This window comes from Perna viridis, chromosome 1, assembly GCF_037379345.1.
Source record: "Perna viridis isolate PV_CMFRI_1.1 ecotype Kerala chromosome 1, ASM3737934v1, whole genome shotgun sequence".
NCBI classification, from domain to species: Eukaryota; Metazoa; Mollusca; class Bivalvia; order Mytilida; family Mytilidae; genus Perna; species Perna viridis.
In genome coordinates, this window is record NC_142445.1 from 6,727,719 (window position 1) to 6,749,089 (window position 21,371).

A 21,371-nucleotide genomic window follows, 5' to 3' on the forward strand; every position below is an offset into this window, starting at 1 on the left:
AACATCTTACTAATTATACATGTAACAACATTATTATGAGTATAGTTGTTTTTTTTCAATGTCTCATTGAAATCTAAAAATACATATAATTGAAAGAAGGTTGTTTCGATATAATAATAATAATAACAAAAATAATACATAAAGTAACTCATTTTGGGCTACTCAAATCTCCACACATCGGTAGTAAAAAAACAATTAAGTACTTTGGAGTACAAGTGATAATCAAGCCTATACGCTTCTTCTGTCAAATGGTACTGCACTCAACTGGATGTCTAGTGGTACCGCGCTGGACTCGATTGTCTAGAAGTACCGCTCTGAACTCAATGATCTAGTTGTACTGCTCTCGACTCGATGTTCTAGTGGCACAGCGCTGGGCTCGATTGTCTATTAGGACTACGCTCGACTCTTTGGTCCAGTGGTAACGTGCTGGACTTATTGGACTGGTTGGACAGCGCTCGGTTTCGATTCAATGGTATAGTGGTAACTACGCTCGCCTTGACAGTATAGTGGTTGTAGTGCGTTCGACTCAATGAACTGGTGATACCGGATTCGATGCTGTCTTTTATTCAATGGTCTAGCGGTACCACGCTTAACTCGATGGAGTATTTGTACCGCGCTCGTCTCAATCTTCTTGAAGTACTGTGTTCAACTCTATTACAATTTTGTGGAGATTTGTTGTCGCTACCTTGTGGTGTTATTGATAGCTTTAAGAGTCTGAATAATTTGTCCAAGTGGCAGACTTTCCTTTCTGCAGAGTGCTGATTCTTTTGACTAGCAAGTTAGAATCTCACTGCAAAGCTGGTCGGGTAGCTTACTCCTTCATTATGAAAGGCACTATTTAGTATCCTATTAGATCTGTTGGTATCTCCTCACAGTGCCTGAGCCTCTTATTCGATTCACGTCAGGCACTGTTTTCTTTGTAAGGCGGATGATGAAATCCTAAATGGGATATACTGTGTGTTAGTAGTTCATTTGTAATTGGGTTAGATTAAACTTTGGTAAGTGAATGAGACATGATAAAAAGTGAGGCCATTTTACAGTTAAACTACTCAATTACCCAGTTATTTTTACCCCGTATCGTTACACTTTGATCTAATGTTACACCGTGATCATGTGCTTTATAAAGAAGTTGGTTTTAAAGCCAAAATACAATAATTGAAAATAAGCTATAGAATCACTTCGCCCGATGAACAGACGTATTTCCGTTATTAATCCACAAATTTTGAGAACAAAAGATAATTTGAACCATCTACATCCGCTAAGATTATAACAATCTTGTTCCATACATTTGAAGGAGTCACTCATCCGTACATTATTCATCCTTCCGACAATATGATGGTGTCCGTCAAAAAATCGTGTGAACTTTATGACATTTGCGAAAGGAGGCTAAGGCACGCGAGCTGAATATATTTTTGTGAGGCATGGCAAATTTATGATTTTCATATATAGATCGGCATGTAACTGTCAAGTTTATAACTTAATAAAGTGGATACAGCTGAACTTTAAATTGTGTGATACAGCCGAACTTTAAATTGTGTTTATGATAATTTTTAACAAAAATTCCAGAGGACAAATTTTTCATTCGGTTTATCATGGGTGGCGATTAATCTCAGTTATTTTACCAATAGCGATAGCGATTTTAGGTATCTGACTTCATTCAATTTGGAAGTTTCAAATATAATGCTGAATTTGTCAGAGCCGTCGCTATGGCATTACGGCTCTGGTCACTAGTTTATAACCTCAGTAAGAGGTCATGTTAGAATACCGAACTTTCGAGTATTTACTTTTTTACCGTCTAGCTGTATAAATTCTGTAATCGAATTTAGCAAATACATAACGAGTAGAAAATTATTCTTGGACAGAAAAATGTACTCCTCATCATTTGAAAAACCTTACGATACTCAATACAACACTAATAAGTAGGTCCGGTCGTAATTTATATTAATCAAATATATATCCCTTTTTCTTTTCCAATGTGAAAAGAAATATTAAAATTTGAAGTGGGACATTGTAAGCTTATGAGTCTTCTTCCTTATAGAAGGACTTTAGATAAAACAAAGCGTGAACAAGGTCTTCATCAGGAATCCATCGAACAAGGGAAGAAGGAGACATTTTATATTGTACAGCATTTCTCGTAAGTTATGGTAATATTTAAAAACCCAACGTTAAAAGTAAGTAGTTAAGACGATTAACTACTTATATAGAAAAATAATGTTAAAATTGGTGTTTTTTATTATTTGATTTCCATATGTTATATGTTGTTCTTGTCATATTTTAGTTGGTTATGATATTTAGATTTTGTTCAATTCGTTATATAGTCCATGATTGTTATGGACCTCTAGGTACAGTCGTTGTGCTAAAATAGTGAGTTTTTAAACTGATCTCTATTAAAAGTGACTGTCTTAAGTGTCGGGGTGCTACACATGATTGTTAGTAGACTCTTACTGAATTATACTCACTTGCAATATAACAGGTACCGCTGGAGGACATGCTTACCTTTCCGGAGCACCTGATGTCCTTCCCTGTTTTTACAGAAGTTCATACTTCTAGTGCTTGAGTTTTTTGTGTGGTGTCTAGTTTGCCTTATCATCAGTTTCTACTTGTCACGATTGTATTTTATTCTGTTCGCTATATTGTTTCGTGTTTCACGTTCAGGTCATGTCTTTGAATTTTGATATATCTGAAGTGTCCCATAAAGACGCTTCTGTATTGCTTTGCCGATTACTAGTTGGACTAATTGTTGTCCTTTGTGATTTAACCATGTTTTTAATGTACTATTTAATGCACTTATTTACTGATCCTGTTCTAATTATGGTTACATACCACTCATGAACTAATATAGTCCTACACTAGTTTTAGTGCACTTGTGTTATGTTGCTGTGGACAAAATTGCACATCAAATCTTCACAAGTGAGCCTGTGTTTTGCAGGGAATTATATTTACTTCATTTCTACATAAAATGGTTACTGTAACTTACTGAATAAAATTTATTTTTTTATGATTTCTGCATGGAGACCCCTTTTTGTGAAATGGAGAGGAATTCCCATTCTTGTTTTAGCTCGTTTGTAGGAGCCAGTATCGCACTGCAAGGTAGTAAACCACGCATAATATTTTAAGGGATATTAGTGTAAACATGCATCTTTTAGTCAATGTATAGTCTTCTTTGGGCTAAACTTAAGGTAAAAGCTCCATAACACATCGAACTTAGTGAAATAAGCATTGAAGCATATTGGAAGTGACATTATTGGTTTGTAACCTTTAGTGTAGCGGAAATGGCCAAGTAACTCCGTTTGCAGACCCGTAAAAACCGCTTCCTGATTTACAATGCATCATTTCGCTAACTTATAGACTCTGCTATGCAGGATGTGAGAAAAATCACAAGGCGTGATCACTCCTCGTTACATATCCGCGATGTTGTCTCGTTTCATTTTTTTGGTTATTTTTGCAAAAGAAACAAAGTGGTTGTTTTCGATTTTTCAAGAAATGAAAAGAAAAAAATGGTTGTCTAACTTAGTTCAATCTGCTTAAGGCTGTCACAGTTGCCTTTTTCACTTATTACAAAATTGAACCATTCCTTAAATCAATGGCAAAAAAAAGTAACTGTACAACTCAATATCCTGATGGATACATAAAGGGTAACTAATGACATTTCCAACTACTTAACTCATGGCATGCAATAGTAAAAAAGAAAGCCTGCATATATGACAAATGGCAATATCAAGGAAAAGAACCGGAATGTGGGAATTAAAACAAGCGCAATGATCCTGATTTAGTGAAGGCTTATCTGTTGGAAATGACGGGTTTAACCAGATAAATAGCGCTTCCGGTATAAACAGGCTGCATAAAACTGACAACGGGAAAAATATATTTAAATCAGAAGTCTGCGAATGCTGCAAAAGTCATACATGTAGTTGATGTGAGTGTAAATGTTGTAGTAGATGTTTCCTTTTGTAATCATGTTGTTGTTTGATTTGTGATCGTTGGTGAGACCCGGACATTACAGAAGTGAGTCTTCAGTGACTATAGTCGTGACATTACATATAACAGGAATAGGCATAGTGAATATGTCAAAAAGACAACAACCCCACCGGGATGGAAAATCACCCATTGATCTTCAATGAACGACGAGGAAACCCTTACACCACAGGGCAGGCCCCAAAACATCATTATACACAGGTACAGCGAAATAGTTTCCCCTTAATACTCAAGCAACATAAAATAAACTAAAGGTAAAAACTAAACAAGTATTGTGACATGGATTTTATGGGTAGAAATTTTGTTTTGGATATTTTGCTTTTGTTACTTTGTATGTGTGATTTTAGTTACTTTATGTTCTTTGTTGTGTATGTCTATTTTCCATGTCTTTTGATTCCCGCTATAACCTTGTTTCCCTTGATTACTCTTTGATTACCGCTATAACTTTGGTTCCCCTGATTGCTCTTTGATTACTGCTATAACCTTGGTTCCCTTGATTACTCTTTTCCGTGAGACTAATTTTGTTGTGTTTGTGGTAAGCTCACACCGTCAAAATATGGACTGGTATCTGTTATCCAAGGCACCTAAAATAATAATTCAAGAGAGTAGGAACCAGACTTTAATTAATCACTTATTTCTTCGTTTGAATTCATAAATATATATGATTAACTTTTATTTTAAATTTTAAACATTAGATTATTAAATTGTTGTAACAATAAAAAAATCCTAAGGATACAAAAATCCAATATTCAAAATGTAATACCATAAAACAACATAATAAGATAACTTCAATTAATTCAATATATAAAATATGATACACTTATTAGGAAAAAAAAAGAAAAAAAAACATTATTAAAAGTAAATGAAGTTTACTTTGAATTAAAATATTTTACTTAAATAATAATTCAAGAGAGTAGATGGTACCAAACGCCCGAAACGTCCAAAACTAACCATTATATGGGGACCTGACGTTTAACCTGCTGTTCCGATCCGCCCAGACACCAAATCCCCGAAACATACTCTAATTTACAATCCTTATTTGAAGACCAAAATGGAGAAAGAATAAATGTGCTTCCTCAATTTCAAGGTCACATGAGGTTAATTGAAGTTTGCCAAAGTGTCTTCATAGTCAAATTTGGACATCACTTGATCTGACGAGCATCGCTAAACCTATGTGAAGAAATCACACAAAAACAACTCGCCTATTCTATGTATATACACTCATTGATAAAGAAAACTTTCTTATTATAGAACGTGAACTTTGTCTAAGGTAATAAGGTCTGACCTTGATGATCATCACCTACATTTGAAGATGGATACTTAACCTCTTTATCGCTTATAATTTTGATCTGTAAGAACTTGGTGTTATTTCGACATACAGAAACTCCTGACTTGGGACAGGCCCAAAAAAAAATCCAGTCGACATCTTTCTGTATAACTCTTACATGTAGTCGATGTGGTTGTGAATGTTGTAGTTGCGAGTGTCGCGATGATGGACGAGTTAGTCAGAATTTCCTCTGACCCTGCATGCCTTGTTTCTCCCGATATATCAATATAGAAATAAAAATGTGGGAGGTTGCAAGGTCAAAAGAAAGTCGGTCTATGTTCCCATTGCCTAGCGAGCAGATATGTAACCTGTGATCCAACCCACCTTTCGAAGGTGGGCGCATTGAAATAAAGTCACTTTTCTAAATATAGATCGGGGAAAACCTCGATCATAGTAAATATTTGTTAACGTCACATGCGTAATTAGCAATGCCATACCTGTTGTGTGGTGATAGGAACACAACAATCAATGTGGATTTCCTATATAGTCAACAAATAAAATACGACGAAGAATTCAACCAGTAAGTATATTTCCATAATTGTGTTATTTCATCTCATCAATATCTGTCTTTCAAGTACGAGGATCGATTCACCGCTATTGTTAAATGTTTAAATAAGTTTGGAATTTTGTAAATAGATGCGCTGAGAAAAGTGACATTATATTCAGCGTGTTGAGTTCATCAGGAGATTGTAGAACGTGAAGTGTGTTTACATCTTCCGTCGATCTTCAGGAAGTAGGAACTATGAAAAACATTTTATTTTTTTAAATTTGTGTCGCACATATACACGTATACACACTATAAACTATGTACATTGGGTCGACTAGGTAAGGATTTATAAGCAAACCTCTATTTATAAAAACATAATGAAATAGCGGAAGGCGACCACATTCACACACATATCCTCAGATCAATCATACCTGAGTTTTAAGAAATGATTTTGTACGTGTATCAATTTTGATTGGAACATGTAGTAAATGTATTATAAAGTTTCATACCTCCTTGATTGACTCGCATCTCTAGTAATTTTTAGAATGATACTTAAGCATTTGATATGGAATATTTTCTGTCTTTGCTTGACCAAGAAGAGATTACTGCAGTGCTTGATTTTTAGATTTTTACTTCATTTCAGATAATGAGTGATATAGATTGTGGAGATTGTGATTGTGGAGATTGTGACTGTGGTGACTGTGACTGTGATTGTGGTGACTGTGATTGTTTTGATTGCTGTGGTGATGTCTGTAAGGTACTTACCTGCAATAGGTGCCAATGTGACTGTTGTGGTTGTGATTGCTGTGATGGTGATCACAACGGCCATGGGGGATGTGGTCCATTATATTTCTGTTGCATATCATCGGATTGGGACTGTTGTGAAGAAAGCAATCGGGAGAGGAGACGTAGAGGTGAAAGGCAAAACGCAGCGGTGCTTGTGTCATCCAATTTCACCAATATGAACAATGTCAATCAGATAGATAATAGCCGTCAAAATCAGAGGAATTCAAATGAAGAATCCATGAATGAAATAAATGGCGCCGTTACAACTCAACCGCCGTCATATGAGGAAGCCATGGCTTCTGAGAAGCCTATAGTAAGTCAACCTTCCACTTCATCAGATTAGGTGTTACCACTACTGCATGATTTGGTGTTGAGATAGTTATATATTTATGACAGTAAAATTCATAGGACTGAATATATATTATATATAAATATATATAGAAAATATATTATGATATGTTAGATGATTATACCTAAAGCATGTGAAGGTTTTATAGATACAGATATATTTTATAGATTCATTATTTCTATAAACTGTTACATTCCTTAATCTCAAATTGTTGACATAGAAACACCTGATGATTTTAAGTAGCGAAATAGCAAGCAGTGTTTAATTGGTACAATGATAGCTGTGACAGTATTGTGACATACTTGGTAAACTACTTGTAGGAATGTTTTACGCGTGAGATTCACACTCGTACACCAAATCATTTATACATTTGTTTGTGATAACGTGTACATTGAGGATTTATGTATTTAATATTTAAGATGTTTTTTATATTTGTAACTCTAAAATTTTAAAACTTTATGCGAGTTTTTGTGGCTTTTGATTTACATACATATTATAAACTATTATATTAAAGGTAGTGAAATATAATTTAGGGGACGACCATTTGATTCTGAGGGTTGGGATGGACTGGTTTGTTTTTTTAACTAAAATATTCTGGCTCTGTAATGTGGAATATAAATTATTCTGGCCCACACTTCCTAGAAAATAAAAATAATTTTCTGACCTCAGTCCAGATACTTCATACCCGTTGTGGTTGAAAATAAAATTTGATCCTCAAAACTTCGGAAGTAAATATTTTGACCCCACAAAATTTGCCAGTCTCCCCTCAGAATCAAATGTTAATCCCCTTTTTCAAGTAATGAACTTTACACTTGCAGCTGTACCACGTGAACAATGATTTTAATATTTTAAACAAATTTGTATTTACAAAATTTGATACTCATGTATATACTTTAATATTAATTAGACCATTCCTCTATTAATCTGTAACAGTTTATATAATTGAGCAAAGTTCGGAAATAAATATAATTGCTTTTTAGCTGAAATAATTTGATAATGGTAATTCAGTCGAAAGTAAGAAAAATTGATCCGACAGGAGGAGATGCTGGATTTTTAAGGGCTCTCAACCCATCCCCGATATCACTATATACGTTTTGGACCAATAAAGTGTTACTGATATATTTATTTACCAGCGCAGGTATTGTCTGAACGGCTACGGCCACATGCAACACCATAACGATAGCTTTTTATACGACGAAGATAAGTACTATGCACAGCAGATGCTACAAGACTGACCATGTGCGATTCTCCCAATCCAACAAACCAAACCTAAACAGACCACATTAATTTTAGAAACGTTGAGACACACCTATATACAACATTCTGCAATGTTGGGAGAGGTATTTTTTTATTTACTAGGTGCATGCTTCTGCTGTTGGACCAAAGGTCCTTGAGGGTATTCTCGTATTCAGTAGTTAGGCTTGTCTCAACCGATTTATGTCGTAGATTTTTTTACAGAAATTTGCTGTATCACGAAATTAAGAAGTCCTTAAACATTGAGGCTCCATTCCTTATATTGGAGACATTCTTGGTGCTGGATTTGTCTTCCTTTTCAATATTTTTGGTTTTGAGTACTTCTTAACTACAATTTGAATTTGGATATACCGGTAGATCTTCCTGTGTATTTTTTTAATGCTGTTTACGAGAGATTTCTTGAAACATTAGTAGAGGTGATAGTTTCGTATTATAATTGATAATTTTTCACAGTGGGTCTTGAAGGATATTTGGCAAGTAATATATTTGCTTAGGAAGATTCATTATGATTCCAAGAAATGTACATTTAATACCACAAAAGAGTTCATAAAGTGAAATAAATTGGTCTTAGAACAATACAACTGTGAAAAAGTCAGAAAGTGTTTGTTATCGGTGAACGGGACAAGAAAAGGAACTGAACATTCAACGAGTGACTGTTGCTTATCTTAAACCATATACTCTTACTTCAAAATATAAAGACAACATTACAAACACACAATAAAAGATTATTACATCTTAGACAGATATAAGTACTATAGACAAGAAAAAAAAAAACAAAATGTAAAGTTAAATGACGGTAGATGAAGAGTAAAAACAAAATTACCGAACTGACAAACTCAAGGCAATGGTCAAAAGAAATAGTCAAAAAGAAAAGTCCGTATAACAAATGGCAATAAATACCGGAAAGTTGGTTTCTGGCGCAATGGTCCTGACGTGGTATTCCCGAAGGAAATGGTGGGTAAACCAGGTTTCATAACGCGCTTAACCTCTTGCTTCATTACGGTTAATCATTTCCGGTATATCAAAATATAAAGGGGCAGCTACCAGTGCAATTGGTAAAATTAGTCGTCAAAACAGCAGGAAAATAAAAGGAACTTATTTAATAATAATAATAAAAAAAAACAAAGTAAGCACCGACTTCAAAATGAGTCTTGAACTTTGTGGGGAAGACGCGTCAAGTTCGAGTTGACAATAATAGGATACAAGTAGAAAGTACAAAAAGAAATTTGTTGATATTATAAAATTCCATAATCTTTTATCAGTCGTCAGAAACCGAATATTTCTCAATAAGATCTAAATATCGGAAATAAAACTTTTTGAGAGAGCGTATGAGTTGTATTTTTTATAACCTTTGTCCCAAACCCTGTCTCAGCCAACGACGACGCACTAAGAGTCGTTCCTGTAAAAATCGAGGAACGCAAGGATTCCTTTTGGAAATGGCTTGTCACGGATTTGGCTCAAATTACAATAATAGGTTGCCATGTAAACAGATGTGACCATATTTGGACCTTAAATGATAAAAATTGTAACTATTCCTTTATGTATTTTTTATATTACATTTACATTTCGAATGAAATGTTACAAATTGAATATTGCACAGGATTTTCAAAATAAATAGAAATTTGTGTACTCAGTAAATAATCATTGTTGTTTCTATTGGTATTCATGAAAAGTTACATGAAAGATATAAAAAACAAAATTTGCTCTTTTTAAGGAAAAAATGAACAAAAGTAAATAGAGAGAATACATCAAAATTTAAAGTATCAAAATATGGCCTTTTTACTTTATTTGATCCTCGAGGTCTTTTTATGGTGCTACTTGAGTTCCATTCATGTTGGTGCCCAATTTAAATCATTAACTTAGTGGTAACAAGAAAACTGTTACAAATTTATTAAGAGATCAATTTTTTTCTGACAAGATGCGTAATGTTGACAACAAATTTATGCTGAAAACAAATCCAACATCATATTGAAATAACACATAACCTGTGAATGCTATTTTAGCCATCATTAGTTTAACACTTTGGTAAAAAAAATACAAAATTTTCTTTCTTTCTTGTGAAAATGATCATCTGTATTTCTTAAATGACAACTGTTTCCTTAATACTAATGAAATTGGTATGAGAATGCCCTCGAAATGGCCTTTTCTGCTATGTATTTGTTTGATTCTGTACAAAATATACTTTTTAGCAGAATAAGGACACTAATATTTAATGTAAATTTTGAAATAAATGGCTTTGATTAGGTTTTCTAACACTTTCACATACAAAAAAAAAATGAAATATCGTATATTTTATTTGTGACCATGAAGAACATGTTTTAGTCTTGTTCTGTTCCACAATGAATTCATTAAATAAATGTTACAAATTAAGGGTATTTTATGATTTTCTTACTATTTGTTTTTCAATCAATTTGAATGGAGTAACCTGTTTTATTAACTAAATTATTAGAAAAAAAACTTCAAATACAAAGATCAAAGCTTTACACTCCATCATCATAATGGTTAATTCATAAGATATACATAAGGAAAAGTAACTTTTGTCAACGTTTTGCACACAAATGAAATAAAACGGCCTTTTTTTTAATTTGAAGATGGCTTTGAAAATGAGTTTTAGTTGGTAATGAATTATCTACACTGCAGCTTACACATTTAAGAAAAACAAAACAATTTACCATTGTACAAAATTAAAATGCTGTTATCAAAATCAAGTGCAATGCCTTCTTTGCAGAACCGATTTAGCCAAATATTGCTTTTTCAGTGAATTGCGCTTACATGTATTATCTTTCTGGTTTTTATAATATGGTCTATTTCAAGTATATTTAAGAAAACCAAAAAAAAATCCACTACTAATATAATTGATGGGGGACATTTTTCAACAAAATCAGAATGTGCTTTTCTCAAAGTTTGCCCGCTAACTGGTACAATATGTCTAATGATACAAACACCAAAATAGTTTATTCAAAGAAGGAAATGCTAAATTTTAATGCATAGAATTGACATTTGCTCCGAGTTGCTCACTTGCATTTGTTACTTTGTATGTATTATTTTAGTTACTTTATGTTCTTTGTGGTGTATGACTGTTTTCCAAGTCTGGTGTTTGTCCCTGGATTACATTCGTTTGATTACCGCTAGAATCTTGGTTCCCTTCATTTCTCATTGTGAAAACTCACAGCCATTTGTTGTGCATATGGTGTTAAAATTGGGATCTGCCCAAATAGTGCTAAGAAATTTGGCAGTTTCGTCAACATACATTTTTAGAACATAATCTGCGAACTCCATACTTTTTCATCTTCTGGGGCCACTTGTAAAATGTCAAACGCAAAGCACCCCATAACAACGCCTGGTTCTAAGTAGCTCAAGTCGAAAAATAGTTTTAGCCAGTTACCAACATCCGAATCTCGGTCGTTATACTCAATGATTTGCGGTACCAAGCCTGTCCAAGATGAAACTGATAAGTATGGCCAAATTTCATGAGCAGCATCATGAACGGCCATTTCAAAATACGAATGCAAATACGTCATGTTAAGATTTCAGGAACATGAAACAATGAGCTACCTGAACATGCTGACGTAGCACTGCTTGGATTTGTCCGGTAACAAGGAGAACATACACGGAACATATTGTCCATTTTTGAACACGTGGATACTATATAACTGATAATAAAATTTCGGACAGTATTGGAAAGTACCATCTCAAAATAAATGTACCTCATCCTGACAAAGAAATCTCAGGTTCGTGTCTGTTGTAAACATGATAATGTTGGTTTTACTATTGTTTCATTTAATCATGTTTTTAATCTTGACCCAATAGCAACTGATACTGGCTTAATGTTTTATGTGTCGCCTCCCTACTATGTGGTAACTTCGGCTGTGTCTTCCTGATTTTCCTAAAAAGATGAATGGCCGGCTCTACTTTTGCCATTCTGCCATTTGCAACTGTCTCTGATTTTCTGCGACTGGACATTTCTGTCTGACGGCTCATCATGGCTATGTTCGAATCGGTCGTCAATTACCATTAACTCTTGTAAATATGTTGTGTACATAGCCTTGCAGCTTTTAATTGTACATCTCCAGGTTTTTACTGGTTTTGATTCTCTGAAATATCGGTATTGAAAACCCTGGTACAGTATTCCTGGTTTCCATTTATTGGTATCCCTATTATCTCTGTTCGACAGATATATCAAGACTGACGTTTTGTGTTCACTGACATTTTATACTTGTTTTATTTTTAACAATACAATGAATAAAACTCATCATACAAACATATTATGAAAGCAAAATTTATGTCAGTGTGCGCAACCGTAGAAAATTTCTGAACATTGACTGTGCTCAACCGAAGAACAATTTCTCAGGTAAATTTAGGGCAAGCGTGCAAGCGTGCACAAACGTAATTCACCCAGATTTTCAATCAAGACGTTAGAATTTCACGACTTGTGATGTATATATGAGAAAAGTACTTGTTTTTTAATGCTTAAGACATACTTAAATTAATTGTTTGAGTTTGATTACTTTGTCTATTAGACTTTGTTGAATGAAATTTTCACAGAATGAATCTATAAAGATACAATTTGCAAAATTGCACACTTTGATATGGTTTCCATGATAACCAAATGAAATATGCAATTCTAGTACACTTTGATGGTCTCCTAAAATAAATTAAGATTTGTTGATTTTTGAGATCCCATATTTCAAGCTGCTTTTGATGCTTACAAAGAATGGCACCTTAGACGTCAGAATATTTGCTAGTAGCTCTGGCATGGCTTGCATAAAACCATAAAAATGGAATACATAGATATTTTAAAATGAAAGCAGCTAATAATTACATGTCCATGAAGCTCATTGACGGAAGAAAAAAAATATTACTTAGCCATGTTGAGCTCCTCTTATATAAACAGTTAAAGGAAGATACTATTGGGTTTTAAATACTTTTTCTTCTATATAATGTAGATTTAAACTGTTTTCCTTCTTTAATGGTTATATTGTGTGATATTGATGTCTCCCACATATAACGGCATTGGTGATTATTTTGTAATGACTTGATATATAAATGTTAGTTTATTTATACTTGTATAGTTCCTTTAGGTTTATTAGTTTGCCAGCTAATTTGGATAAGCGATAGGTTATTTAAAATAAAAAGTCATGGAACAACTTGACTTGTTAACAACCTTTGACTTTCCTTTTATATACGCTTCCCTGTGGGTTCAAATAATTTTCCCTTGTCCGACCTTGTAATAGAAAAACAACATTAAAGAATTCATTATCAATTTTCCTCTCATTAACTTATCTTCACCTGATATACAGTGGGAAGTTTTTTGTGATAGTTTATAAAGAAAACCATCAACTGAGAACATGTTTGTTATTTATGGAATTAAGTTTGACATAAAGATTAGATTATGCCGACGTATTATTGACTTAGAGATCAAAAAAGTAATTTTCATAGGCATCCTTATCTATTGAATACGATGTTGACCACAGTGTGTGTGTGCTTTATACTTGACAAACGTCAGGATACAACAGTTTCCGTATTTCTGTAAAGATTTTTATGTTGAAAGGTAGGACTTACATCTATAGGTGCGGTATACATTTCACTTTGAAGTATATTTAAGAGAGTAATTTATTACATCTTTATCTTGCATGTCCATTTATCACGTAATTAATGCATGATAATTAATTTTCTTTGATTATACACTGCAGAATTGTAACTTTTAACTAAATGTAAATCCATTTCGCTGAACTCCTGTTTGTTCACCGTGTTAGAATGAGAAAAGTTTTATGTGTACTTATACCATTTTTGTTCATTTCTGTGCATCACTGTTTGAATGAGTGTGGAAACGGAATAAATTTGTGTGACATAACAATGAAAATGATACCAACCAAATGCTTCGAAAATAAGTGCGAAGGAGAAACATCTCAGTACACACTAAGATGTTGTAGTAATCTGAACAAAGCAGCATGTTTAAGAGCATGTAACTTGACAGATTTTGCTGTGCGTGAACCGTGTTCGCCACGATGTGTGAACGGCAAGAGAGGTGCTGATGGGATTTGCCACTGTAACTCAGGATTTACTGGCAATTGCTGCGGTAATTTTGGCTAAAAGTTCCTTATTCCAACTCAACGAGCAAAACAGTATTTCTAAAGGAAGAAAAAAAAGAGAATGACGCAATATTTTATATATCTTGCCCTTTTTGCTAAAAAAAAAAGCTTCGTTCGTAATTAACTATAGAAATAAATAAAATTTATTTTAATGTAAAATTAATTGAGGGATAAAAAGAGTGTAAGCACTATGAATCTTGCTATGGAGAATTTACATATATTGTAAGCATCTGAATATCAAATAGATCGACCTTATTTGGTTTTAAAAACTTTATATTGTTGAAGCATTTCATACCGAAAAGATGTCGTAAAGTGTACTCATTTTCTTCAACTGTAGTTTTAGAAATAATTTTCATTGACAAACGAGAGAACTTAAAATTATTTTTAATAAAGGTTTGGAATAGGAGACAAGACACGAATATGAACAATCAACAAATAAAATATAAAATATGAAATATGAAATTATTGGAAAAAGATGGAGATATAAATCACCAGAATAAATGCATCAAAATATTCTAAATTGTAAGAATATTTGTGCTATACAAGAATCGCAATTAATTTTTGAAAAGTTATTAGACATTGTGTTTTCAATTATTTGTACTTTTGGTCCTTAAGTGAAATTTAATACTTTTGCTGTCAATGTATTCTTAAGATATTTTGTCGATCTCGTGATTGACACAGGAAATATGTGCTGTATTTAAAATCATTCATATTTTATGATTACTAAAAAGGCGAATAACTACAAATAAATCGCACAAAAGCTTCATGATATTTCCATTACTTTTTTTTATTTTCAATAATAATCTGAAAAAAAAAGAAATATCCGTATTTAACTTTGTTATACTTGGCAACCAAGTTATTATTGTAGACGACTGTCCCGGTGGAAAGAGCTTCTGTTCGGACAAGGGATATTGTGGCTTGGTGGGCAAAGAAAGAAAATGTTATTGCAAAGATGGTTTCTATGGTGACAAGTGTCAACATGGTATGTAAATGTCAATTGCAATTAAGGGTAGAAGTTCGTATATACTTTTACAAATGTCATTTATGAAGAAACTGCATTACTATGTAACACTAATATGATTAATTTAAACTTTCAAAGAAACGGTTTAAATAATTTGTTTGATATATAATTATTTCACCTGTGTTCCCTGTATTGTAGTTGCACAGAAGACCACTACCAAATCTAATAACAATTCATCGTCACAAACATATTATTTAACAGAAAAATCCAAAACAACAAACATGTATACAAAAGCGACAAGTCGTATCACAAAGTTCACGATAGAACCAAAAGCAAATAGGATTACTTTTATAACTGGACCCACAACTACGACCACCACTTCTAAAACAGAAGTCAAAACGACTAAGACCACTTCCACGACAAAATCAAAAAGAACAACGATCGGTACATCAACAAAATCCACAACGACGATCACCACTTCACCAACGGACAAAACAATATCGACCACTTCCACAACAAAACTCACAGCAGCATCGACCACTTCTACAACAGAACCCACGACGGCAATCACTTCCACGACATCGAAGACCACTTATACGACTCGGCCAACTTTTCCCAATATAGCAACTACAGCCCAGTTTATATCACCCATATTGACAACGAAATCGACAACTGGCAATGCGGCATTTAAAACTGAATTTTCTTCAATGAGCTCATCAAGGGAAAGATTGCCAAAAATCGTAACAAAGTCATTTGAGACATCTACCGGACTTGGCCGGGAAAGTACTACTGTTAAAGAAGACGCATATTTGACCATTTCGTCTAACTTAGGTTAGTAAAACTTTTTGCGAAAAGAAATTACAAACTTTGATTCAGGTTAGAAGTGCAAGTATATTGATATATTAATTTAACCGAGCTGAGATATCCTGTTAATAATAACAGGTTTAATTAAAAAGTACCATTTTAAACAAATAAAAAAATGTTTTACAACCAAGCTATTAATATAACAGTTGCTGTTGAAATTTTTGTTTTTCTAATCTTCATTTTTTTTTATATGTAATTATAATTTAATTTCTTGTCTACATTATGTATGTTGATCCACCCTGTTTCCTGCTTTTCACATTTTGGCCAGGTCTCTCTGTGTTGATGCATCAAGATTTTTTTTGCAGATATTAATTCTTCTTTTATTTTAATGGGTTATATGTCGCTCTTTCTATACATTTTGCTCTTATACTGCTGATGAGATGTTACCCGTTGTATTACGTGAACAGTACACCAAAATTGGCAGTATTTACAGGCAATTTTACGTGTAATTAATTTCATTTAGTTATCTACATTTTGTATATAGACCGTCTTTGTTTCCTGTGTTTACGTTCAGGCCATGTTTTGGGATTTTGTCATATTTAAATTCTTCTACTACTGACGCATCGGTATTCTTTGCCGATATTTATATGATTTGATTTTTTTATTGTAGCGATTTTTTTCTTTTTTTGACTTTCACAAGATCGTATTATTATTTCAGTAAAGATTTTTGCTGTTGTTTTCTTCCCCATTGCCAGTGTTGTTGTACTTTTTTCTTGCTGTTTTTACCTTGTTAAATTTTGGTGAGTATTTTTATGGTGCATGTCGGTTTACCCAGAAGTTTATTATAAATTGCATTGGTTAATAACAACAAGAAAAAAATACGATTTTGAAAGAAACTGAACAAAGTACTTACATTGGAAATATGATATGCAATTAAATGTAAACAATTTTTTACTTGATAGAAGTACCATCTTACAAATACAAAATCAAATACAATTTTTCTATTGTCAATTAAAGACGCCAGTTACGGCAAAACAATAAACAAGAATTTCATACATTGATTACATTGATTAAACTGATTTTTGCAATTAATTACAATATCAAACTTGTGTGAAAGACAGAATAAAGTAGCACAACAATCACAGTGATCACAATGTGTTCGGGTGTATGATACGAAGAGGCAGTAATTACAACATGTGATAATAACAAAGATCAATGAAAAAATAATAAAATTCTAGACTAAGACTGATAACATTTATATCTAATTCAGCTGTTCGTCTCTTATGAAAACAAGTTGTTTATTGAATTGAATAAATGATTGTATACAAAGTCATCATCGTCTCACATAAGTCATGTAAATTCATTTAAACCATCCAAATGTTTTAAATTGGCATATTCATTTTCATAGTATGTAGTGTTTTCTTCCTAGCAAGATCTAGAACAGAACATTTTGTATCTCATCTTCAACATTGTTTTTACATAATTTACAAGTTTTCTGCTGTGCTGGTATATTAAAATATCTGCCACACTCTACTTCCAGTTGATGAGAGCTTATTCTGAATTTTCTTAATATTCATTTGTAATCCCCATTTTTTACAATGGCCCTCTGAAGACTTCAAGCATTCCTGTAGACCACTTGCTGTCTCTGCAAGTAATATGACATCATCAACGTACATAAGACAGTTGAAACTAGATTGATCTAAATTAACAGGTTGACACGAAGGAATAAAATTATTTGGAAGATCGTTAAAAGATAGTTGAACAAGTTAGGAATCAAGTTGTCGTCTTGTTGTACACCAATGTGGGACTTAAATCTGCTAGTGGCATGTAAGGAACTAGCCTTAACCCAGATATCTATATTTGCATACATATTTTTTTTATGATAATATAAGAAAAATCACTTATTCCATTTTGTCTAAATTTTAAGAACATTTTCTCATGTCTAACTATATCGAATGCTTTCCGAAAATTCACAATACAGGAATACCATTTTTTTATTTAATTTGTGTATCTTTATCACAAAGTGTTTTTAGAACGAACATGTGATCGCTGGTACGCATACCTTTACCTAACCTAATTCGTTCTTCACATAAAATGTTTGCTTTATGCAAAAAGTCATTTAGACGTGTACGAAGAACTTTGGTAAAAAGTTTGCAAATATTAAGTAGTAGAATCAGCTTTTCTATAAATACTCTTTGAGCTCACTTACAAAAATGCCAATACCATATAACAAAATACTACCTCTACAAATGCCACTTCATGTTATAGATTGACATCAGAGTTAAAAAAGAACTTAAAACACAGTGTTTAAAGAAACGGATCTCTTTATATAGGTATGCATGGTAAACTGAATAACCTCCGACAACTGAAAATAGTGTAACGTTTGAGATAATTACATGAAGAATAAGATGTATGTGCATTGTTGCCAAAACTTTACATAAGGAGAACTAAGAGCATATAATCTCTTAATATAACATACATTTTGATTTTATAAACATGATAAATCTGTTTGCCCGAAATGCCTCTGTTATTATCTTTATATGTATGCAACATATACATAAAATGCAAATTTATTGTTGAGTTTAATACATCAGAATCTTATGAATTACCGAAGCAGGTTTGGGATATACTTAGTTGATTGATTCATGATATGGGATTTACACTATGTGTTAGATTAACAATATAAAGCTTTTGAATTTTATTTATTCCAGGAACAAAGATGATGACGTCAATAAGGTGATACCATTAACAATTAACCGGAAGTCAATAACATTTCATCAAAATTACGTTGGAGAAACGAATAAAAGGCGGCGAGATCAACTTCGTCCACAGATTCGGAAGTTATGACACTTCATTGGTGTTCCCTTTTTAAAATGGAATTTGATTTCACAGTCAAGTTAAGGAATACAAATATTAATCAGAATATATACCATAATATGTATGTCTAAGGTTTTTCTGCTTTTTTGGTGTTTTTGTTTTTTGATTTTTAGTTTTTTTTCAATATTTTAATAAACAGAAGCTATTACTTTCTAAGAAACTAAAAATAGTTAAATATTTTTTTCGACTAGGAGTAAACGGTTTCAGTTCTTAAGGATTATTCATAGAAAAGTAATAAATCAATCACTGAAATCCCATTATTTCCGCTGTTAAAGGCAAGTCGACAGAAATGATGTTTCCATCCACCGATTTTTCTCTGTGGTACATCATAGTTCTCTTCTGTAGCATTATACTGCACATCACACATGACATTCTGCGGTTGTATCTGGAAAATCTAAGTCCTGTAACGCAATGTAAAACTGCAGGGAAACTAGCGGTAGAGGTTTAAACGAAAAACACAATCATAAGTTTAATGTGCTATTGAATATGATAAACTGCAAAGGTACCAAAATATACTACAATGCGGTACCCACAGAATGTCATAATCGGTAGTCCGAATTTCAGTAAAATAGCATACAATATTATAAATCAAGTTCACAAATACATATGGCTTTCCATACAAAACCAACGGAAATATTCCAATTGAAAGTCTGGCAAGTACGCGTCCATGTATCTGTTTTGTGTGTATCTTATGTATGTTGTTTAATATTTTTGTTTCTGATTTCCTTTGTTGTCGGATTATCCCCTAGGGAATTATCTTTTGTTTACTTGTTGTCACATTGATGTCACTTTTTCGAACAAATATATGAGTATCCAAGGGATGCAAAAAACAAAATACAATAGGTGTTTTGATAGTCTTTGATAACAGATACATGTTAAAGATTTACAGTAAAATCTTTTCCAGTTGTATTTAAATTTAATGAAAATGATACTCCTATTACTAGCTTGAGTTACATGACTTACACCTAATTTGGAATCATATGTAAATTACATAAATTACACATTGTTTGTAACTAGTCCATTTGATTAGGCTGTCCTTTTCTTTAGTATCCAATTTTCAAAATGTTGTGTGGCATATTTTGAAAGAACCTCCAAAAACATGCAAGAAGTACTAACAAAACTGGAAAACTCAAAATCATATTTCGGAAAGAGGACTATGATTTAATAATTAATAAAATTATTTTCCTTACAGACTGAAAAAAAAAGAAAATGAGTCAGACGAAGGTGTTTTAGTTTTAGATTGATTAAACCTAGGGATCCTTGAAACCAGAGATAATACATCATCTATATACAGAAGCTGAAAGTAGAGGACAGGGTTACTCACTTAGACACATGAAGAGGGAGTAGTAACTTCATTTCTTTTAAATAGGCAATGACAAAGAATTTCAGCATTATCATGTAACAAAATGACACACAAATTATTGCCGATAAAAAAGCCGAAGAAAAAATAAAATAAATAGAAAACGTGTGAGCACTGTTCACTAACCTGATAAACCTCTTTCCTCTACCCCGGACTTGACTTTTTATGAGCAACTCGGCGGGTATTTCTAGAAAAGCAGAAGACGCTTACTCTGCAGGAGCACCTGGTCCATGATCCCAGTTTTTAGTGGAGTCCGAATTGCTCATTTACTTTTGTTACTTTGTATGTATTATTTTAGTTACTTTATGTTTCTTGTTGTGTTTGTCTGTTTTCCATGTCTGGTCTTTGTACCTGGATTACATTATTTTTATTTCCGCTATAATCTTGGTTCCCTTGATTACTCTGATACACCCCAACTCCCCATTTGATAACATGACCGTTTGACCTCCAACTCTGATGCTGACACTTTTTCATAATTGTGTCATTTGCGACAATAACAACGACAGTGTATTCAATAGTGTACAATATGAAATAGAAATAATAAAAAAAAAAAAAAACGACAATAAAGTTACAAAAAAAACCCCAACATTTCTAGACACTGCTCGGAACAATCATTCTGTTGTAGAACCAATAACGGGGATAAACACTCTAGGGACAGAACACAACACGAAGACGATGTCTCCCACAAACAGTAATCCAATCACTAAGGGTGCGCTATACAGTTACATTAAGGCGCACTGTTTCGCACACCAAGTTGCCCCCGTTAAATTTTGTAAAACTTAAAATTAAAAGTTGAAATTTTGTGGATATATTGATTAAATGTAGATAAGCATTTATACATAGACAGATGTAATATATGTTATGGTAAACAGTTGTAATTTAAATGAAAAACGGTATCCGGAATGTTTCAGTCCCCTGCCGTATTTACAAAATATGCACATTTGTATGACAAAACACGAGAAATTTCTATGTGGACTGCCTAAAAACAGCTTTATTTCAACAAAATGAGACCAAATTTTCAGAAATGACCTAATCGTTATTGTACTACCTAAGGGAAAAACAGCAAGAACTTATGAGGTCAAATCCTTTGTTTACATAA

The 21,371-nt window shown here is 33.0% G+C and overlaps 2 protein-coding genes across 9 annotated transcripts; both read left to right on the top strand.

Moving 5' to 3' along the window:
- The first annotated feature begins 5,664 nt into the window (after positions 1-5,664).
- On the top strand, positions 5,665-9,517 carry LOC148627019 (uncharacterized). 2 transcript variants are annotated; one of them, XM_088565735.1, is made up of 3 exons: positions 5,665-5,822; positions 6,433-6,888; positions 8,058-9,517. In XM_088565735.1, exons 2-3 carry the CDS (start codon positions 6,436-6,438, stop codon positions 8,157-8,159), a joined length of 555 nt encoding a protein of 184 aa, XP_088421861.1. In that variant the 5' UTR covers positions 5,665-5,822; positions 6,433-6,435; the 3' UTR covers positions 8,160-9,517. The 2 variants fall into 2 exon arrangements, with proteins under 2 accessions (XP_088421861.1, XP_088421869.1); XM_088565743.1 differs by lacking the exon at positions 5,665-5,822 and adding an exon at positions 5,835-6,035.
- A 145-nt stretch (positions 9,518-9,662) lies between these two features.
- Positions 9,663-19,704, top strand: LOC148627020 (uncharacterized). 7 transcript variants are annotated; one of them, XR_015919472.1, is made up of 6 exons: positions 9,663-14,257; positions 15,139-15,252; positions 15,430-16,062; positions 16,754-16,835; positions 18,304-18,368; positions 18,747-18,880. XR_015919472.1 is itself a non-coding variant. In XM_088565723.1 (5 exons), the coding sequence occupies exons 1-5, from the start codon at positions 13,936-13,938 to the stop codon at positions 18,880-18,882; spliced, it is 861 nt and encodes a 286-aa protein (XP_088421849.1). In that variant the 5' UTR covers positions 9,663-13,935; the 3' UTR covers positions 18,883-19,704. The 7 variants fall into 7 exon arrangements, 6 of the variants coding, with proteins under 6 accessions (XP_088421849.1, XP_088421807.1, XP_088421799.1 ...); XM_088565723.1 differs by lacking the exon at positions 18,304-18,368 and having other exon boundaries at positions 15,856-16,062; positions 18,747-19,704; XM_088565681.1 differs by lacking the exon at positions 18,304-18,368 and having other exon boundaries at positions 15,493-16,062; positions 18,747-19,677.
- The last annotated feature ends 1,667 nt before the right edge of the window (positions 19,705-21,371 follow it).

Bases quoted from the DNA above. Each gene is read 5' to 3' on its own strand.
- LOC148627019 (XM_088565735.1), top strand. From the start codon at position 6,436: ATGAGTGATATAGATTGTGGAGATTGTGATTGTGGAGATTGTGACTGT. The intron at 6,889-8,057 runs GTAAGTCAACCT...TTTATTTACCAG, and splicing joins TGGCTTCTGAGAAGCCTATA to CGCAGGTATTGTCTGAACGG.
- LOC148627020 (XM_088565673.1), top strand. From the start codon at position 13,936: ATGAGAAAAGTTTTATGTGTACTTATACCATTTTTGTTCATTTCTGTG. The intron at 16,063-16,753 runs GTTAGTAAAACT...TTATTATTTCAG, and splicing joins GACCATTTCGTCTAACTTAG to TAAAGATTTTTGCTGTTGTT. The intron at 16,836-18,746 runs GTGAGTATTTTT...TATTTATTCCAG, and splicing joins TTTTACCTTGTTAAATTTTG to GAACAAAGATGATGACGTCA.